The 23,110-nt window shown below is 38.6% G+C and overlaps 1 protein-coding gene across 12 annotated transcripts in view; it reads left to right on the top strand.

Moving 5' to 3' along the window:
* CCDC141 (coiled-coil domain containing 141) overlaps positions 1 to 23,110 on the top strand; it is a 210,708-nt gene that overhangs the window by 81,157 nt on the left and 106,441 nt on the right. For all 12 annotated transcript variants that reach the window (XR_008618774.1, XR_008618778.1, XR_008618777.1 and 9 more), the window contains exon 7: positions 19,697 to 19,891. Coding sequence is in view for 6 of the 12 variants with exons in the window: in XM_055088821.1 (XP_054944796.1) it covers positions 19,697 to 19,891 (195 nt within the window). In the remaining 6 variants the exon portion in view is untranslated. The remainder of the gene's footprint in view (positions 1 to 19,696; positions 19,892 to 23,110) is intronic.

Raw genomic sequence — 23,110 nt, 5'->3', positions numbered from 1 at the left:
TTGACTTTATACTTCCTGATGCCAAGTATCAGTCTTCTTTAAATCAGGAAACTCCCTGGGAAGAGGTCAATGGCAACTGTATTTTCAGGAGGCTCCACTTAAGTTTAGGTAGTATTTCTTTCTGTGGCTGCTAACTGTTTAGCTGTTTAAAGTAATTTTCATACCACCATGGTGAACTATAAATCCCCACACTTCTGTAGTGTCAACTCTTGCTTCAGTTCAGGCCCTTTACAGTTGGTACACACAAGAATCGCACAGGGGCTTTGAAAAAAATGCTGACATCTGGATCTCATGCCCAGAGATTTTATGTAGTTTGTTTGGGGAATCGGGATTTTAAAAAATTCACTGCCAATCTTAAGATATTGATATTTTCATCAAAATGAAATCCAGATTTCCTGTTCCTTCTAAAAAATGGAAGACCTGGCATTGTCGGGTTCATCTTTCCTTATAGACATTGCAGCTCTTGGCTGGAGCCCAGAAATAGCTATTTCCTTGAGAAAAGGCATGTGTACTTCAGTTTGCCACAGTCCCCACCGTTCCTCATTACCTCCTCTTCCACCTTTTCTTCACTCATTTACATTACGTGCCTGTGCCCTGTAAACATTTGGGTTTGAGACCTGATGAGCAGTGAGGTGCAATTTAAGTGGAGTAGTAGCTTAAACTGATTTGCATTTTAGAAGATTACCTTGGAAAAAAATGTGAATGGTAAGAATGGGAAGAAGTGATACTGAAGACAGAATAATCTCTTAGAAAACTGCTGAAGTTTGAATGAGAGTAACTTTAGATGGGGCATGATATCTTTTGAGATGGAGGTTATTAATGCCCATTTAAAAGGCTTAAAGGTGACATAAAGACTTATTCAAATTGTGGCTCCCAGACAGCAGCATCTGGAAGTCATTAGAAGTGCGGAATCTCAGACTCCACCCACCAAACCTATTGGGTCAGAATCTGCATTTTAACAAATTTCTCTCAGAAGATTTGTATGGACACAAAAGTTTAAGAGACACTGACTTAGAGGATGTTCCCATATACTTCATGTATGTCCATATTCTCCTTAATTTTCATAGATGGCTATATATTTTTTGTAAAGTCCTTGATTAACAAATAATCTTTGAAGTTCTGCCAGAGAAACAAACTGAAAATAGTGTAAAGAAACATCATCTTCAATGTTTTACTATAGTAGAATTCACATTCCTCAGCTTCAAGATTAAAATAATCATCCATGATTCATCATCTAATCCTATTTTCCAAGTCATTGAAAATATTTTCCAGTTGTTGCTGAGTGATTTCATAAATTGGATTTGTGACCTTAGCCTCAAGTTCCTTTAAATAATATTATTTGGAGATCTTACAAAAATACCAATGCTTAAGTCCCAAGCAAACTTTATTCAGAGGAAAAAGTCAAGCTTAAAGTTACAAAATATTTATAACTATGAGATAAGGAAGTAGAAGAGTCTCTTGCAAGCTTATTTGAATAATTTAAATGCATAATTATCATCAACAGAAACACTACAGGAATGTGGCTCTTTAAAAATGTGTTTATTGTTTTATTTTTCTGATTACATAATACATTCTCATTTTGGAAAAATTAGAAAATATGTAAAACTAAAGAAAATTAAAATCACCCATAGTACATGGGTGTATATGAAAATGAGAAGGAAATATAAAACATACAAAAAATTGAGTATTACAAACCTGTGTGTGTATGTGTGTATGTATACACTGTATGTGTGTGTTCATGTACAAAGCTGTGTATGTGTTGTTTTGCAGTGTAAGTTTTCCAATTAGCATTATGTCATAAGCATTTCTCCATTCAAATGCATATTTTAAATATGGTTTTTTAATGATTACATGTTATTAAACTGTGTAGATATATCATACATTATTTGAGGCAGCAATACATAGTATCTCAGAATATGGCAGTGGAATGAATGGTACGCTCCCAGGGCCTAGAGTTAAATCCTAGCATCTCTGCTTACTTCTGATGTACGCTTGGGCAAATTTCTTGTATTATCTGAGCCTAGGTTCCCCCTTTTGTGAAAGAGGGTAATAATTGTACCTAATTCATGCAGTCGTTGTGAGGATTAGTTGTATTCTCATGCAGTACACAATTAACACAATGCCTCATACAAGCACAACATAATAGAGGCTTTTTTAAAAAATGATGGTAAAATAACATAAAATCTAACTTTAGTGACATTTAGTAAATTCACAATGTTGTAGTTCCAGAACATTTCCATGACCCTGAAAAGGGACACCATACCCATTAAACAGTCAATTTATTCCTTTCTCTCTCTGCCTCTGCCTCTGCCAATCATTAATCAACTTTCCATGGATTTACTTATTCTGAATATGTTATAAATGGAATCAAACGAGTGGCCTTTTGTGTGTGATCTCTTTCAGTTAGCATGTTTTCAAGGTTCATCCATGGTGTAACCTCTATTGGTACATTATTGCTTTTTACTGCTGCATAATATTCCACTGTATAAATATACTACATTTTGTTTATCCACCCATCAGCTGATGGACGTTTGGGTTGCTTCCACCTTTTGGCCATTGTGAATAACGCTGCTATGAACATTCACAGAGAAGTTTTTGTTTGAATACCTGCATTAGGTTCTTTTGAGTATATCCCTAGGAGTGAAATTGCTGGGTCATATGATATTTCTACATTTAATTTAATGAGGAGTCACTATACTGTTTTTCACAGTAGCTGCACCATTTCGTGCTCCCACCAGCAATGTACAATGCTTTCAATTTCTCCACATCCTCACCAAAAGTTACTTTTTTTTTTTGTTCTTATATTAAAAAAAATTTTTTTTCTAGCCATCCTAGTGCATGTGTAAAGTACTATCAGTTGTAGTATTTTATTTGCATTTCCCTAATAGCTAATAACTTGTGATGTTGAAGATCTTTTCATGGCCATTTGAATATATTTTTTGAAGAAATGTCTATTCAGCCCCTTTGCCTGTAGTGTCCTTTGATGAACAGAAGTTTTTAATTTTGATGAAGTCCAATTTATCTATTTAAATGTTCTTGATGTTGCTTTTGATGTCAAAGCTATGTAACCATTGCTAAATCCAAGGTCATGAAGATTTATTCCTGTGGTTCTTCTAAGAATTTTGTGGCTTTAGCTCTTACATTTAGGTTTTGCTCCTTTTTTTAAAATTAACTTTTTAAAAAATCAATTAATTTAATTTATTTATTTATGGCTGCATTGGGTCTTCGTTGCTGTGCGTGGGCTTCCTCTAGTTGCGGTGAGTGGGGGCCACTCTTCATTGTGGTGCGTGGGCTTCTCATTGCGGTGCGTGGGCTTCTCATTGCGGTGGCTTCTCTTGTTGTAGAGCACGGGCTCTAGGCGCACGGGCTTCAGTAGTTGCGGCACGTGGGCTCAGTAGTTGTGGCTCATGGTTCTAGAGCACAGGCTCAGTAGTTGTGGTGCACGGGCTTAGTTGCTCCACGGCATGTGGGATCTTCCTGGACCAGGGCTTGGACCCATGTCCCCTGCATTGGCAGGCGGATTCTTAACGCCACCAGGTAAGCCCTGCTCCATTTTGAGTTAATTTTTGTGTATGGTATGAAGTAAGGGTCATTCTTCACATATGGGTATCTGGTCATCCTAGCACAATTTGTTGAAGAGACTATTCTTTCCCCATTGAATGGTCTAGGCACCCTTATTGAGAGTAATTGATCACAGATGTATAGGTTTATTTCTGAGCTCTCACTTCTATTCCATTGATCTATATGTCAGTCCTTATGCCAGTACCACACTGTTTTGATTACTGTAGTTTTTTGTTTTTTGATTACTGTAGTTTTTGTAGTAAGTTTTAAAATCAGAAACTGTGAGCTCTCTAACTTTGTTCTTTTCCAAGATTGTTTTGCCTATTCGGGATTCCCTTGCAATTCTACACATTAGGATCAGCTTTGCCATTTCTTTAAAAAAAAAGGCCATTGAGTTCTGATAGGAATTGCATTGTGTTTGTAGATGACTTTGGGAGTATTGCCTTCTTAACAATATGAGGTTTCCTGACCCATGATTACAGGATGTCTTTCCAGTTACTTAGGTCTTCTTTATTTTTTTCAATGTTTTATAATTTTCAGTGTATGGGTCTTGAACCCCCTTGGTTAAATTTATTCTTAAGTATTTTATTCTTTTTGGTGCTATTGTAAATGAAATTGTTTTTTCTTAATTTCCTTTTCAGATTATTCATTTCTAGTCTATAGAGGCACAACTGATTTTTGTGCATCGATCTTGTATCCTGAAACTCTGCTGAATTAATTTATTAGCTCTAATAGTTTTTTAAGGATTCCCTATGTATAAGATCATACCATCTACAAATTTCCCCTTCCATAATCATTTTTCTCTTATTCATCTATCTGATTGTAAAAAGCCATTCTTTCAGTGTATTGTAGACCAGATCTTCTCAAACTATAGTGTACTCATGAATTACCCGGGGACCTTAAAATGCAGATTCTGATTCACCAGGTCTGGGGTGGGGCTTGAGTATCTGCATTTCTAACAAACTCCAATGTAACATTGATGCTGTTGGTCTCTGGACCACCCTTTGGGTAACAAAGGTTATGGAGGAAAGAACTGCAGAAGAATGAAAGAGTTTAAGTGATGGAGTTGAAATATTGGGTCATTGTAAGAACTTGGAAGGTTTAAGTCTAAATAAATCTTTGAGTCTCTTAAGGTGTGGACATGATTGTCTGAGCTTAGACTTGATTTATTTTTGTTGCTTGTATTTATTACTCAGGTAATTGAAGATCAAAAGACAAGTGTTTAAATTGTTCAATTGTTCCTTTTTTTGAGATAGAAATATTTCCACAGGAGTAGCACTTACATGAACTATTTAGTACAAAAGGAGCTACTTGTAGGTCTCTTGGGTAGTTCAGGAAGTGTGTAGCAATATCTAGAGTTTGTATAATTATATTTCCCAGGTTGTCCAAATATTTTCAAAGTATTTCACAATCATTGTTGAGTGATTTTCTTTTCATTTCAGTATGTATTAACCTGTATAAAGAAGCTGACTATTCTGATATTTGAACTTCCATTACATCCCCAAATTCCTTCACTGAAGGTATGCGAAAAAATGGCAAAACCACTTTAAAACATATTGCTTCAGTAAATCAGCTCACAGCATCTCTGATGATTATAAGGAAAATCTACAAAATGAAGCAGTTTGTTACTTTTATAATGTTTCATCCAATTTAAAAAATAAAATGGAGTCTGAATCTGAAATGTCTCAAGGCAGAAATTAACTGAATCTCTAAACAGTAGAGACATCTGCATTAGTGCATTTCAAATCCTCTGTCTTCATTTTAACAAATAATTTGTTTTACTTGTCTGATTTTTTAATGAACTTCCCAATTAAAAGCAGATGTCATTTTTCACAGAACATAAATTATAAACAATTTTATTACTAGCAGGCAAAACATGTATAAATAGTATTGAATTTGCCTGCAAGCATTGGGAAAAATCTATAAAATGATGGGCTTTCTCACTTGGTAACCCTACTTCTGCCTTAACTTATGGGTTAATTTAAAGCTTAGTGAACCATATGCTTTCATTTCCAAGGGAAATTTAACTGAGAGAGTCTCTCAGAATGTTTATGCCCATCTAAGAAGGGGATGAGTTCAGAAAACAAATAGAGAATATTGTACTCTGTGATCACTAAGTTTAAATCTACCTGCTGTCACCTGCTTATGAAACCTTCACCAGCTCGTTAAGCTTAAATGCTTAGAAAAATTTTTTCTTTTTTTTTTTAGTTATGACTTTTATAAAAATTCTTCATTTATATTCTTTCCTTTTCTTTTTCTTGACCTTCTTCTTCCTCCTCCTCCTCTTCCTTTTCCTGCTTCTCCTCCTTCTTGTCATTTGTCAGCCCTTAAATAAAAATTCCCACAAAGCATGGCTTCTTATAGTTGCTATCACAACTCAAGGTAATATTACTATGATAATAATAATAGTGAATTTGAGTCTTTGAGGTGGACACCTAAAAAGGCATTTTCTTATGTCTTAATACAGTCACACCTTAAATCCCTACAACCTTCCTGTGCTACTCTTCAGCATCCATTTGGTGGCATTCAGTGCAGTGCCCTTAGATTTCCGTGACATTCATTACTCCAAAGGCCTTTACTTCGGTTTCCCATTCCTGTGGCCACACTTGTTTCCATGGTATCACCCAAAAGTGCTCTCATCCCACCCCCCTTTCCTTTCACTTTTTCCTGGTTTCCCTCCTTGTACGATTCAGCATGGACCAAGGCTATTTGTGAGTAAACTCAATCACCCATTTTCTCTGTTTCTTCCTACTTCTAAAAGAAGATGAAACAATTAGCACACTTTTTCTGGTTAGATCTATTTAAAAAGCAAATGATCTATTATCTGTTAGCCTTACAAATTCTTTTCTTTATCAGCCATTAATTCCCTATTTTGTCCCCATAACAACCAGTACAAAACTTTCAGGCTCTTAAAATTCTCAACCAGGCTTTAGCCTAACTTCACAGTCACTTAGTCATTCAAAGCGAAATCACTTGACTCTTTTCTTCTCTGTCCTTTTTTGTCTCTTTTTCACTTTTCTTCTCCCAGTGTGTTTCCCATTCCCCTCTTTTCCAAATTTAAGCCTTCATCCATTCTTCTAAGTCCTACCTTTTCCATCTCTTCATTTTGTATCTCTCTTCATTCTTTTTTTAAATAAATTTATTTAGTTAGTTAGTTATGTATTTATTTATTTTTGGCTGCGTTGGGTCTTCGTTGCTGCACTCAGGCTTCCTCTAGTTGTGGTGAGCGGGGGCTACTTTTCATTGTGGTGCGCAGGCTTCTCATTGCAGTGGCTTCTCTTGTGGAGCATGGGCTCTAGGTGCGTGGGCTTCAGTAGTTGTGGCACGCGGGCTCAGTAGTTGTGGCTCACGGGCTCTAGATCACAGGCTCAGTAGTTGTAGTGCATGGACTTAGCTGCTCCGCAGCATGTGAGATCTTCCCAGACCAGGGATCAAACCCGTGTCCCCTGCATTGGCAGGTGATTCTTAACCACTGTGCCACCAGGGAAGCCCCTCTCTCTTCATTCTTAATACCTCATTTAGTCTCTCATAAAATAGAAAACATAAACATTGCTTCTCAACCCTTAAGACACTATTCTACCTTTTTCATGACTAACAGGTTGAATTGTGTCTACCAACATTTATATGTTAAAGTCCTAACCCCCAGTGTCTCAGAATGTGATGTTATTTGGAAATAGTGTTATTGCAGATGTAATTAGTTAAGATGGGGTCATCAGAGTGTACCCTAATTCAGTATGACTTACAAAAAGGGGAAATTTGAACACAGAGGCAGACACCCATAGGGGGAAGATGATGTGACGAGACAAAGGGAGAAGACAGCCATCTACAAGGCCAAGAGAAGTGCTTGGAACAGATTATATCCTCACAGCCCCAAGAAGGAACCAACACTGTTGATACCTTGATTTTAGACTTTTAAAATCTAAGTCAGAGGACTGTGAGAGGATAAATTTCTGTTGTTCAGACCACTGACTTTGTTGTACAGATGTCCCTCAGTATCCTTGGGGCATTGGTTCTTCCAAGACCCCCCACAGATACCAGAATCTGTAGGTGATCAAGTCTCATAGTCAGCCTTCCATATCCATGGTTTCCCCATCCACAGAGTCAACCAACCACAAATCATAAACATAGTAGTATATGTATTAAAAAAAACCTGTGTTTAAGTGGACCCTTGCAGTTCAAACCCATGTTGTTCAAGGGTCAACTGTACTTTGTTACAAGAACCCTAGGAAATGAATACAACTACTTCATTTTCTGCCTCGCTGGCCTCCCCACCCACTAATCCTTTACCTGCATTAGGAGAAGCTGCTCTTTCTCAAGTAACAAATGACTTGAAGCTGTCTGTGCACTTGGCCTCTGAGACACCACCTTCCCTGGTTCTCCCATCTGTCTGATGGTTCCTGGCTCCTTCTAAATCTCTTTCAATGCCATCTCTTCCTCCAGTCTCCCTTTACATGAAATGCTTAACCTTTGGCTCTTTTCTCTTCTCATTTCATACTTTGCTCATGTGGAGTTATCCAATCCCACAGTGATAATATAGGTTTTATCTTAATGATTTCTAGACTTAAAGATCTCCAACTCTTACATCTTTTCTCAACTCCAGTCTTCTTTTTAGAAGTTCCTGTGGAAGACTGACTTATAGATTTCTTACCAGCACTTTAGCACAAATAAAATTATTATTTTCTCCTCCAAACCTTCCCCCATTTTTCTTTCTTGGCTAAGGAAATTGCAGCCCTTCAGTCACCCAGATTAGAGACCTCAAAGTCACATTATTCTTCCTCTCCCCTCACTTCAGATCATCTCTCAAATTTAGTCAATTCTTACGTCTATCTCCTTCTTGCCTTCTCATCCCAGGCCCACTACTTTCGTTTCTCAGAATCTTTCACTAGGTCCACTACAATTACATTGTGTAGTACTATGAATCTGAGCCTACAAACTATAATATTTGTATGAAATATTGCTGGCTTGTTTAAAAAACTGTTTTTTAGTTAACATAAGCCTGATTCTGAGCTCCCATCGTATGACTGGCGACACATTCAATCTGTCATTGTTGGAGCCCCTTTCCAGGGTTCTGTAGATGTTCCTGGGTCCACACAGCACCACAGCACTGGGGAGGTCACTGTGGTCATTAGTTCACTTGGCTTCCCTCTGAGGCAATCACTGTCTCAGCCTGTATGGAGGCCGCAGTTTCAGTGACTCTGCTGCTTCTGTGCCTGTTTGAGGTGCCAGGCTGGTCTGACTTCCAGTGTCCCTGGAGGGAATTCACAGGCGTCCCCAGGGAAGCGTGCATGTCTTCATGGCACTGCCCTGAGAGGACCCTGCATCTCCTCCTCACGCCTCACCTCACATCCAGCCTTCTCTCCGGCACCAGCCAGATCTCCCTGTCTTCGTATGGCCCTCAACTTTATCTCCTTGTCCTTTACCACATCTCTCATAATGTCTTTATTGGACTTAGTCTTTTTACAAAAGGCAGGAGGGAAAATGACTTGCAGATAAGTTCTGCTTTTGGTCTTAATATAAACTTCACTAAGGCAAGAGGGGCATAGAAAATAATTGACTTTCTTCTTGAAACAGGGCAGATAGGACAATATAGGAAGAACACAGTAAATTATCCTGCCACACGCCTAACTGTCATCTGGGCCTCCAGTCTTTCTGTTTTGCAGTTAATCATTTATGACGTCATCAAAATTACCTTTGGACAAGCTGAGACTAGGCCAGTTTTTTCTCAGACATCTCCTAAAATGCCCTTTGGATACAAAATAAAATACAGACTCTTGTGACTTTTAAAGCCCCCCATGACCTGCCCTTTGCCTGCCCCCAAGCCTGTACGTCTCCATGAATCTAAGCTTCCTTGGTCTGCTTATCACTCCCATGCGTACCACAGACTTTCTCACCTCTGAGATTTGGGTTAGTTGGACCCCTCACAGAGAATCTCTTTTCCCCTATTTTCTTCCTCTTCTTTTTCAAAGTTAGTTGCTAATTATAATCTTAGAGTTGACGTGGTAAGAATAAAGCTAAAAAGCAGGCTAGCCTGAGGTCATAATTTGGTTACCAAAGAGGAGGAGGAGGAGTAGAAGTCAGGGCAAAGTGTTAGCAACTGAGGCAGAAAATCTAAGCAGAAACAGAAGCCGTGGACAGAATTTAGTATGTAGTTCAAGATTGGACCCGACAGAAACTGGCTAAGAAGCAAGACAAAGCACCCACATTCAGGATGTCTGGATAATATTTTGAGGTCAGTACATTGGGCAGAGAGGATCTGTCTAAAGCTCTATGTATCCACTTCAGCCTAGGGAGTGAGTTTCGTTGATGACCTATAGGCTCAGCATTGGTCCAGATTCCTTCTCTGAAATGGTTGTTGATCTCTCCAGTACTTGTCTTTCCCTTCTTAGAGTGTTGCTTATTTCTCAATTAAAGCAATTAATGCCTTCCTGGAATTTCAGTCGTTCACATGTCTGATTTCCCCACAGCTGTGAAATTCTAAAAAACAAGGGCCATGATGTATTCATTTCTGGATTCCCTGTAACACCCAGTAGATGGGTCTGGGACATGAGTTAAACACAGCTAGTGTTAGTTGGGTCAGTGGATGACTCCACTGGACAGGAACCTGGCAGCAAAATGTTACCCTGAGTCAGCTCTGGCTGGACTTCTAAACTGCTGTTCATAAGTGACATTTAGTTTGGCTAGGAAGTCATGAGTCTCTCTCTCTCTATCTACTGCATGGTCATCATTGAGACTACAAACTAAACACAGTTCTATGGGAACTCTCCCGATTCTGAGGCAACAGAGAAATAATGGGCAAAACTTCATGACGGTGGACGCAATGCTGCAGTTCTCAAGCGCTAAGAGGAAAGCAATCTATTCACACTAATGTGTGAATGTCTGCCAACTTCTTAACCATCCTTGACTTTTGTTTTTCTTTTTTCTTTTCTTTTCCACCACCCTACTACCGATTTTTGGAAGTGAACGTTTTATTAACCCAAACACAATAATGCAATTTCAGGTAATGTTGAAAAGTAAAGTGATCTGCAGAGTGGCCAAAGCTAACACTGCCTCCGAGTTGCACCTATTGTTAAGGACAAAGCACCACGGTACTTTCTCCTCTGAAGCTGCACGCTTGCACACTCCCAGGATGGTAACAGGGTGTTGGTGGGGAGTACAGGCACAGAAAGGGTGATGCAGGCTGTTTGGATTCTTTGTAAACCTGGTAGTTGTGTACAGGGATTTCCTGCATCATGAATCCAGAGATTTAAACTTTTTCTTTTTTCAGTTTTATTGAGGTATAATTGGCACAAAATTGTAAGCTATTTGGAGTGTTTATCATAATGATTTCATATACGTATATGTTGTGAAAGGATTCCCCTCCATCTAGTTAATCAACACATCTATCACCTCACATATTTATCTCTGTGGATATGTAAATTTCAGTTATATAGTACAGTGTATTCCCTTAGAAATTTCAATTATATAGTACAGCGTTAACTCTAATCACCACGTTTTACATTAGCTCCTCAGAACTTCTTCATTTTATAGATGAAAGTTTTTACTCTCCTACCAATGTCTCCTTATTTCCTCCACCCCCCAGCCCCTGGCAATCACTTTTCTACTCTGTTTCTATGAGTTTGACTTTTTTAGACTCCACATCTAAGTGATGAAGAGACTTAAAGTTTTTTCTTCACATATTCAGTAAGCCCCTGAGAACCCAGACTGAGAAAGACATAAAGGAACTGCTCACAAGGGGGCTTTTAGCGGGTAATCAGAAAGGGTTAGACACATCTCACTTTGTATGAATTATCACAAGAAACAGTAAAGGGAAATTGTTTGATGTCACCAGTGTGTTTTACCCGAACCCTCGCATTTTGAAAAGTACTGTCACTTCTTTTTTTTTTTTTTTTCCGGTACGCGGGCCTCTCACTGCTGTGGCCTCTCCCGTTGCGGAGCACAGGCTCCGGACGCGCAGGCTCAGCGGCCATGGCTCACGGGCCCAGCCGCTCTGCGGCATGTGGGATCTTCCCGGACTGGGGCACGAACCCGTGTCCCCTGCATCGGCAGGCGGACTCTCAACCACTGCGCCACCAGGGAAGCCCTAGTACTGTCACTTCTTACCTATCACTGTGCAGTACTTTTGAAAACTGAATGTGTTGAATATGTTACTGGCTTCACACCATTTCTTTGAGGCATTCCTACTACCTGGGATTGAGGTGCAGCATCACCTCATGGTAGCTGGCTTTCGTAGTCATTTTGCTTCTGCATTCCAGAAACAAGAAGAACCACTGACTGTGTATGTTACACACATGTCTGTGCATTTAAAAATGTATTTGAAACTGCTGGGTATTTAGTTTATTCTTGCTACTTTAGGTTTGGGATCTTATTTTCCTTATAGGCAACTTGAAGCCTTTATTCTTCATAGTCCTTTAAATAGACTGTTCCAGTCTAAAAGGCTTAGGGCATATTTGGGAGGAATCTGTGACAGTATTTGCCAATAGAATGTGAGTTTGTGAGTGTGTGTGAGGGGTGTGTGTGTGTGTGTGTGTGTGTGTGTGTGTGTGTGTGTGTAGAAGTGGGTGGTGGGTACTGAATTCAGGAGCTTAAGCACAGCCTTTCCAGAGAGACAGGCTCAAGAGGATGTCAGAAACTGAATTCTTCTTCTTCCCACTTAAAATCTCTTCTGCCTTATTATTCATATCTCAGTTAAGGGCAACTCAATCCATCCAGTTACTCAGGTCAAAAGAGTCTTGATTCTTCTTCCTCTTACTCATAGGAAATCACCTGGGCTGTGTCATCTAAGTAGATCCAGAATATCCTATCATTTCTCATGATCTCCAATGCTGTCCTGGGGAATGACCTACCTCCATCTTTCCTGGCTAATTGCAGTAGCTTCCTCAGGAATCACCGTGCATGCTCTCTGCTCCCCTCCACCAGCAAAGTATTCTCAAACGACAGCCCTGTGCTTTTATTTTTGTCTTTTTTTAAAGTTATGTCAGACCCTATGCCCCAGACCTTCCAACAGCTTCACACTTCCCTCAGAATAAAAGACTTCAGTGTTTACAAGGCCCTGCCTCTGGATCCTCCTACTCTGCCCCCACCATGCCCCTCTTACTGCTTCTCCTCCTGCTTCCTCCGTGGGACACTCAGCTCTACCGCGCTGTGTCCTTGCTGTTCCTCCACCCCAGCAGGAAAACTCCCACCTGGGAGCCTTTACTCTAGCTGTGCCCTCAACCTGGAAAATTCTGTCTCCAGAGATCCTCTTGGCTCATCCCCTCACTTCCTGCCCATCTTGGCTCAAATCTCACTACTCAAAAAACCTACCCTGACCGCCATATTTAATACTGCACACAACTCCCGCCCTGCATGGCACCTGAGAGCCCCCTAACCTGCTCTACTTGTCTCTATTCTACAGTGTGGTCATCTTCAAACTAACCAGACACTGTACTGATTTACCATGTTTATTGGTTATAAACAAAATAAAATACATGGTGCACCACCACCGTCACTAACCCTGGAGCTAAATTCACTGCCCTAGATGGAGTATTTAGAAGAATGCTTGGCATAGACTAGACCTGCCAAATACATAGTTGAACAAATGACTGCCTCATAATGTTTATTGCTCTTATAAATGGGATCTTTATTAGAAAAGATAATTGGCTATTGTTGCTATCTAGGAATGTTATTGGTTTTCTTACATTGATCTTGTACATAACAACTAAAAGTCATTGTTCTAATCTATATCTGATGTTCCTTGTGGGTAAAATATACGGATACCCCCTTCCCAACTTAATCTGCTTGATTTAGGGAAATCTTCTTAAGAAGTGAACATCAAAACCTAGTAATTCTCCCCATGGTTGAATTACATGTTGAGATCCTGAAGATATCTCCAACAGATTCTCTAGAAAATTAAAAAGTAAGTCTTTTGATGACATTAATATAAACTGCAATCACCTAGTCGGCCAGTGGCATACTGATTGTAGGCAAATTGTGTTAGATGAAAATAATTTGTCCAGCTAGACTTTATTAATTTTGATTTAAAAATTGGAAACATCAATAGCCCCCAATCTGGCTCTACTCCTTACTTAATCAACTTGAAGGAAATGTGATTAAGAGGAACAAAAATCTAAGAAAAACAAGGACAGGACACTAAAGAAAAAATAATGATTCTCAGAAAACACAAATCTTGGGACAATTTCTTCACGACTTCCTGTGTAATTAAACTTTTATCCAAAAACTATGTTGAACCAAGGAAGAAAGAAATAAATGTATTTTGCTCCAAACGTTATTTTGAAGACTTGCTTATGAGTGTAATTTGTTATGATTTTATTTGATTTAAAAAATTTATTCTGCCACACATCCTTTTGCTTCAGTATGAGCAACAAACACCCTGCTCTGTGTGCCTGAACCACAGGCTCCACTTGGTGGCCAAGCACTGAACAGAATAAAGGAAACAAGAAGCTTCCAAGCCATGTTTTTTCCTGCATCTTTTGGAATATTTGAATGGACTGAGAAGAAAGAAAGCAGCAACTATTATTCAAAGATTGCTTTGGTGACATCTGTCATTTCTGCTGTAAACTGTCAGTCCCAAATCCAGTAGGGTAATTATGGAAAATATAGCTAAAAACCCAAATCTTAGTAGGGCCTGAAATCCAGGAATTTGAAGCACAGCCAATTCACCATTGAATTTACGTCTGTTTCACTAGAGAAGCCGAAGCACATGTGAAATGGTGGTGGCTCTTTCTGCACTGCAGAGAAGTAAGACTCAGGAAAGCAAAATGCCCTGCGGGAGGCCACTTACTAAGTTTGAAATTAAAACGTGTGTTTCCATTTCTCTGCTCTTGCCCACAGGCGCCCCTTGATTCAGTAGCTATGATTTCTTCCTAATGGCCACGAGGCAAAACACCACAATTCTTTCATCTCTAGGTGATACACAAAATCACAGTTCTTCCCTGTTTGCAGTCTGTCTGTGTCTCTGCTGAAATGCATCACAGAGGGCAGAGTTCAGATGGCCTGTGGACACTGAACTCTGTACTCATCCAAGAGTGAGATGACCCTTGCTTTTGTGTATGTCGGTGAGAAATGCCTGGGAAAGGAGCATGAGAAGTAACTGTGGGGCTTCCCTGGTGGCGCAATGGTTGAGAGTCCGCCTGCCGGTGCAGGGGACGTGGGTTCGTGCCCCGGTCCGGGAAGATCCCACATGCCGCAGAGCGGCTGGGCCCGTGAGCCATGGCCGCTGAGCCTGCGCGTCCGGAGCCTGTGCTCCGCAACGGGAGAGTCCACAACAGTGAGAGGCCTGCGTACTGCAAAAAAAAAAAAAAAAAAAGAAGTAACTGTGGCCCAGCTGGCCATCCAGCTCGGCATGATCAGAGACTTTCAGCTTTTCAAGGGCTCACTGCCATTCTCCAAAAGCATAAACATTTCTTCTCAAAAAATTTCTACTCAAAGCAGGCTTTCAAATATTCTCTGATTAAAATCGCCAGGTTTATTTTGTTTGTCCCATCTGTTAATGCAGTCATGTAAAATTCTATGATTTGTTGTCAGTGAGTTAATTCTCCTCGTTGCTGAACCAAATGGGACTGTAGACTTAAAAGACTGAACGAGAAATGAGCTATATCTAATGAGATGTCCTCCGAAGCGGCCATGGCACGGGGCCTACACATGAGCCGGACACATGTTTCTGCCACATGTGATCTGGGCTAGTCATCTCCACAACTGATAGTTTCTTAGCAGTTTATAAATATGTTCCCTATTGTTTCTTGTCCATCTTCTCCCACTTAAAAATTATATTCTGAAGTCAAATTTATAAGGAAAATAATTTACCACGTGGTACTGGGTCATTTAAACACACCCCATCCACTTCATCAGGGAAGTCTGCAAGTGAATACAAGCTTACTAAACATATTGGGAGTATTTTGTTTCTTTTCCATTGGAGTAGCTAATATTTTTTTTTACTTTTTAAATTGAATGGCTGGATAATTTTTATACCAATCCATAATTTTATTTGAAAAGCTAACCTGGGACTGTTAAAAAAAAGGGGGTGGGGGGAGAAGAAAACATTTTCGCCTTCTTGTCTATCAGTGCTAATCCTCTTAAAAGTACCCTTACAATCAAGGGATGCAGGAGAAGCTCCATTTCCTCAGCAAATGAAATACTGAAAGGTACAGTTTAAAAGGGTTACTACTGTGAGTGAAGAAGGAAAGTAATGGAGTGACCTGTGGACACACCCTGAGCCCAGGAACACACAGTGCCACACGTCTTTATTGGCTCAGAGATACACAGGTCCATCTGTCAAACTGAAAAGCCAAGGAAATGGCAGGCTTTGGCTTTCTGCTGGTGGGGACAAGTACTGGAAATATTTTATTGCAAAGTGACTGAAACCCAGTCAGAGGTTTAATACTTAGCAGGCAGGCAGCAATGGCTTAGAGAAAAAGGACGAAGATTTTCTCTGTTGAGCTCCTCCAGCCTGGACAACAGGGACAACTAAGTTTTTTAAATAGCATGCTGGATTCAGATGACTCTGGAAAGTTTTGTCTCAAAAATAAAATAGGTGAAGCATCCCCTAAGAAAAATGGCTGGGGAAATACATCATCAGAACGGTATGGAAGTGCATCAGAGACTGCCTATAGATTGCCCAAAGAAAACAGAACCAATTTTCTGAGAAGATTGCATAGAAATATTGAGTGGACCCAGCTTCATTTACTGCCCACAGAGTTCATGTGAAAATGTAATTAAAAAGACTGGGGATGGAGAATAAGAAAAGATAGGAGGCACAAAATGGTCCTTTACAGTTTCCTTGGAAGGTCACAGCCCACTTTCTATAACACATTATGAAGCACAAGGTTACAGTGGGTTTTCAGAGACTTGGCTCTACTCCAGAAGTCTCTCTTTAATGTTGTTTGCAAAATTTATACTAAAGGCAGATTTATGAACTCTGTTAGAGAACAAGTATTTCTCTTCTTATTCATAGAGAAGAACTTTATTATTTTGGTCCAGTGCTAAGCAAAATATAGCTTGAGTTTGGCTGTAAATTCTCAGTTATATATGTAAGGCATTGTGTTTATTTAGAAATAATAAGGCTTCTAATTTCAAATCAGAAAATCCCAGGGTCATATAAGGACTTTTATCAGTTTCAGGTCTTATCCAGACCTTATGGAAGTTTCACCTCTGTAATTCTAAGTTAATGTGTTCAATCTTTCTGTGGTGTAAAAAGCACTGTTTATCACCTCTCTGCAGAGCTGAGGCCAGGATACTGGTTGAGAGAGCAGGTTCTAGAGTCAAACTACCTGAATTTGAGTTCTGGCTCTTTCACCTACTAGTGTTGAGACCTTGGGCAAGTTCTTAACCCTTCTGAGCCTCAGTTACCCCATCTGTAAAATGAAGATAATAATAGTTCCTACCTTGTAGGGGTGTGGTGAAGATAAGTGAGATACTATATGTAAAGCATTTAGCACAGTGCTAGCATATGGGAAGAAGAATCAACCCTTATGCTCTTGCGTAAGGTTAAGTTACCAAAACCGTAGAGTTTAGTTTTGTCCAGACTGAGCACGTAATGGCTGTAACCTATCTCTCCATATCCTGACCTCCTCTCCACTTTCCTTCCCCCAGCTCTCTGGGCCTCCCCTAGCTTCTCCATATTTGTTAAGTGTTCTTCCACTAACGAGTACAGAAGATTCTGGTCAATGCCAATTTTTTGAAAGAATTACCTGCTTTACTCTATGTCTTCACATATTGAGCATTTCTTACTTGAGTTCATTGAGGATTAATGCCCCACAGATCTTAACAGACAGAAAATAGAGAATGGATCCAAAAGACAGGAAACGGACTAACTGGGTAGCTGGATTGGGACAAAACAAAAAAAGAAACAAAGACTTGTGAAAGCAAAAACGTGTAGCTGGTTCAGCTCCTTTTAGCCACAACTGTAGTGTTTCTCAGCATTGTTTCAGCCGGAGCATTGGTCCCCTGAGATGATTAGCAAACAAATGGTTTCTTGGTCAAAGGAGTTTGTCCAAAACATTTCACACCACGTTTCCCTCTAGGAGTCTCAGTGCATGTTAACATAGTAAAAATTCTAAGAAGTACTACAGTAAAGAAACCTGCTTTATTTTGCTTATCTCATATTATTGATCAATACATAACACTGACCAGTACATTTGGAGAAGGCTTCCACTATTGTTATTTTAGAACTGGGAAACAGGAATTCCCATAAATAATGAACAAATTTTGGGGCACTAATGAACCATGATAAAACTGACGGGAAGAAAAGTGAGACTAATATTTAGTGAGTGCCTATTATGTATGCCAGAAATTATGCTAACTGCTTTAGAAATATTTGCTTTTTCCCGATAAGGTTAAAGTAGTGGTTTTTAAGTGGGAGGGATATTTACAGTGCTTCACGAAATAATGTCATGGCACATATTAGCAGTCCTTAAATGGGGACAAATAGCTCTTTAAGAAATGAAGGATCTTGAGAACTCACATAGCCCATCTTCATGCCTAAGAGTATTGCTTTTGCACTCACTGAGAAATTTGGAGATTCTGGAATCTCTCTACCCTCAGTTCCCTGGAATGTAGCATTGTATACAAACCTGTGAATAGTCTTAGTTCTGCCACTTACTGGATATGTAGCCTTGAATAACATACTCCTCTGAGCCTGTGTAAATACTAGGAAAATAATAACATCTAACCTAAGTTTGTGAGGGTTTTACTTACAAAACATAAGCTCGTAATTGGTGCTAAAAAAAATGCCAATTCCTTAATCTACCATACTTACTCTTGCATCCATTGATGAAAATATTTTTCGCTTACACAATTACTAGAACAGGTTCTATGAAGTCCATAAAATAATATGTACAATTTCTATCTTCAGCATCTACCAACTGTGATTTGAAATGCTACCATTTTGTGTGTATGTACGTGTATTTGTGTGTTTGTAGAAACAGCATGTATTTAATACACTTCATAATGCAGTATATATAAAATTATATAAAATAGCAATTTATGTATTGTTAAAGAAAAGAACTATATTTTATTCTTTCTTTATAGTCCCCAAAACAGCTATCCTAAATGGTCCCAGGTACACAGTATTTAGTTGTCTTGTGAAATAAATGAATGGAAATGATAGCAGTAAATTGCACTAAAATTGTATTATTTTATACAATATAATGTAACAAATGTAACTTAATATTAGGACATTTTGCACTGGGCAGCAAGCCAGGATGGAGTCAGACTGTGATTTTTTAAATTTGGTGATAAACTTCTGATGCTTTAACAAACAGCATATGCTCACTGCTCAGTCTCAGCTGAGATGGGTACCAGAAAATCTGCTAACAAGACTCCTATGTTAGAGATAAGCGTTATTTTATGAAACTAGATCTGTCTTCAGTTCTTTTGCAAGAAGTTTGCATTTCCCTTCAAATAAATTGAATGTTAATATGTCTGAGTAACTTCAACTCTTATTATTTTCTTTCTTCTCTATTTACTGTTTTTCACCCTCATGCAATAGAAAGTTAAAAACTACCTCTTTTCCTTTGTTGAAATGTTTATAAATCATTAATAGTGAAACATTGAGAGGTGAAACTGGGGTCAGGAAGGAGAGAATACTGCACAATAACAACTATTAACTTTGTGCAGAGTAACAGGTCTTAATTTCAGTTCTAAGTGTAGGCAGATGAACAAACAACCATATACTATGAGCTTTCCCTTCCTTTCTTGTGCATATTTGCCCACATTGCCAGTGAGACTAAATTGTGAGAGAGAAATGTTTTTATACTTAAATGAATAAAAATAGGTAAAAATGAGTTAGAGATTGAAAAACACTGATGACCATATTTTGGGTATATTTTCAGGTATTGTTAAGAGAAATGGCAAGTGACCTGAATTCAGGGCAACCAGACCCTCCATCAATCATACATCCCAATTGACCTGCCCCTTTCTACTATCATCCCCTCTCCCTTTTTTAACCTCTTTTCTGTGTCTCTTTCTTTTTTTACCTACGTCTTGTTACTCAAACCTGGAATGTAGCATTGACTCCTTTATGATTTGAAAATAATGACAGGTTGCTGATACATTCAACACATGTAAATGTCCTCTGAGTCTTACCAGAGATTCCAAAGGGGAGGATGTATAAAATAAACTGAAGAGTGATCTCTTGTAGGAATGGAATTCTGCAGTGGAGAAGCTGAAGAGTGAGGCACTGGGGATTCTGCTCTCCAAGGAGTATGTGGAGAAAGAACACCTACAGCTCTCTAACCAGAAACTGAATTGGCTTCAAGAGGAATTTGGTCGGCTCATGGTGGAAAGGAAAGCCTGGTTAAAAAAGGCAAATGATTTTTTTAACAGCACGAACAAGGTCAGTGTGAGGTGAAGCTGGTAATTTTAGGTCATCAGGGCAAACCAGTAAGAGACCCATGACTTCAACAGGCTGGAGCACGTCACAGAAATCTCGACTCCACTTAGAGTTTCAAAATTGATAGCAGCAAAAAGGAGCTTTTAAAATATATTCCTACTCTGGCCATTATTTTGTACTCAAAACTAAGAGATTCTGTGCTTTGACATGTAAAAGGTCACTGAAAAAAAAAAAAACAGGAGAATTTTATCTTAGAGCTCTCATTGTTCTGTTTGAGGTGGACATTTGTGCCAACATGGTAGTGTTTCTCCTGGAGGAATGGAATTATCATAAAATATATCAAGGTTAACAAAAAAAAAACCTTGAAACTTTTACCAAAAAAATCTTTCTCTTTTTAAAAATCCTCTTTCATTTATTAGGTGAAGATACATAAATATTGCAGGCTTTTGGCATGCAAACCATAAGGCTCTGGTTGACTGCCCTGCCTTGGTTTGCCTTTTTTTTTAAATTGGAGTATAGTTGATTTACAATGTTGTGTTAGTTTCAGGTGTACAGCAGTGTGATTCAGTTATACATACATATATATATATTTTTTTCAGATTATTTTCCCTTATAGGTTATTAAAAAATACTGAGTATAATTACCTGTGCTATACAGTAGGTCCTTGTTGGTTATCTGTTTTATATATAGTAGTGGGTATATGTTAATCCCAAACTCCTAATTTATCTCTCCCCATACACTTTGTAAATTAGCCAAAGGGAGATCTTGCTTTGGACTGTTTCCAGGCCTTCTTGAGTGGGAGAAGTGCTCTATTTTCATTTAAGATTGATTGTAGCAGGTGGCTCTTACTGCGTGGTAATGTTCATGTGTTCACATCACTTGAGTATCTGAGGATGGCGATAATGTTTGAAAAAATTTCTGCCTTTCCCAATCGAACATACACCTTCAAACTGCCTTATTGGAATTAATATCTTAAATTTCACTGATGTAAAACTGGTCAATGTGACAGAAAATGAATGGGGAACCCACAGAGGGTAGGTATATTGTGATTTAAAGTCATAACATCAGCAATCTGAATACAGTGTCCTGGTAGGTATCAAAATTGTTACTTAATTTTGAATTTTTTACTAATAGGAAACTTGGAAAGCATGAATAGTAAAGTTCCAAAATAGAGGTTCTAGAATTATGGTAGAAAAAAAAACATGTCAAAGAAATATTTGTCAAATTACTGTTGTTTGGGATTTCTTTGTTTTAAGAGAAGAAACACATAATTTCTGGAGCTGTTGAGCTAAGTAAATGGTAAGTGCTGGATAAATTTCTCTTTAATAGTCCTGATTTTGAATAAGAGATTTTTAAACTTACATTACACTCTCATTCTACAAAATGAGTGGGTCATCTTCCAGTTAGTTAATGCTGTTTCTAAGGAAAACAGTTATAGAACATGTTGCTATGATAAAATGCTTCTAGCATAAGCCCTATACTTTATAGTCCTGCAAAATGGAGAATTTTTCTCTCTCTCATTCTCACTCCCTCACTCTTGCTTTCTCTGCTGTCATTATCTGGTAGCTTGCCAGGGAAATTTTTCTTTTTACATTATTCTTGGGCCTTGAGGGAGGAGGAATGATATCTCTTGCAATAGTAATTTTTTTAAAATTGAAGAACGGAGTGGTTACTTTTTCAAGCTTATACGGTAATTAAGGTCAAATCCTAACAAATCCTGTTTCTTACCCCAAAGACTTGACTTCTAGATCCCGTTTCATCATTTGAATGCCCATGGCATTCAAATTATAATTAGTTCAGTTGGGACTTATCCATACTATAGAATTCTTTATAACCAAGTAGTACTTAGAAAGGTTTAGAATTTATTTTCCCTTTTCAAAGCAGCAGGGAAATAATTTCCAACGCCAAATCTAAGAATTCAGTTTGAAAGATGATGTATACTTTTACCTCAGCAAAAATGGAAGCTGGAGTTTGGAAAGTAGATGTTTAAATCATGACTCTTGAACTGAGTTATTTACCATATTATTAAGAAGCAATAAATGATGAAATAATATAGTAAATAAATCCGTTTAAATTAAAGAAGGAAATTCTTCTCAAGGCTTGTAAATGGCATTTTTCTTTTTGATTTATATTGTAGAATCTCCAAATTTTATAAAATTACCATTTTACCCCATTCTGAGCATAACACTCATAAATAACCCTAGTTAAAATAAAGCACTGGATTTAAGGTATTAATATAAATTCAAAATCCCTTAAAATATTTTTTTCTAGTCTGAAAGTTTTGTTTTCACTAGTGAAGGAGTATTTTCAGTTTACATCTTCAATTTATCTCTGAAGCACTGAACTTTCCTTTTGAGAATTCACTTTATTGTGCCTTGAGGGTGCTGGGTTTTTCTGATTGTGATCGTCTACATCCTTGATGAAGCCATGCTGCCAACAGCTGTGAGGTGTCTGAGACTTTTCACCCAACTTTCCAGCTAACATATTAACTTGCCACAGTTCATGGATGCTCACAGAAGACATGTGACTTATGACTCAGTTTTGAAAGACTTTATTACTCAAAGCAAAAGAGGTAACCAGAGTGTCAAATGTCACATCGGTTCCCCAGGGGGTGATGCAGATGGACCCCAATGGATGAGGGCACTGCTGCAGGGAAAGAATCCTAAACTTGGGGAATTGGCTGTTTTATAGCAAACAGTAAGCAAGCCTGCTTTTTGTCTCAGAGGAAGATGTTCCTTCAACCCTCAAGGTTACAAATCCAACACTGAGAATGGCCCAGATAAAGATAAAGATAAAGAGGGGTCAGATATACAGATTGCCATTAAACACGTGAAAGAATGCTCAATATCATTAATCATTAGAGAAATGCAAATCAAAATTACAATGAGATATCATCTCACACTGGTCAGAATGGCCATCATCAAAAAATCTGCAAACAATCAATGCTGGAGAGGATGTGGAGAAAAGGGAACCCTCTTGCACTGTTGGTGGGAAAGTAAATTGATACAGCCACTATGGAGAACAGTATGGAGGTTCCTTAAAAAACTACAAATAGAACTACCATACGACCCAGCAATCCCACTACTGGGCATATACCCTGAGAAAACCATAATTCAAAAAGAGTCATGTACCAAAATGTTCATTGCAGCTCTATTTACAATAGCCAGGACATGGAAGCAACCTAAGTGTCCATCAACAGATGAATGGATAAAGAAGATGTGG

This window comes from Physeter macrocephalus, chromosome 2 (genome assembly GCF_002837175.3).
Source record: "Physeter macrocephalus isolate SW-GA chromosome 2, ASM283717v5, whole genome shotgun sequence".
Taxonomy (NCBI): domain Eukaryota; kingdom Metazoa; phylum Chordata; class Mammalia; order Artiodactyla; family Physeteridae; genus Physeter; species Physeter macrocephalus.
This window is presented reverse-complemented; position numbering and strand designations above follow the sequence as displayed.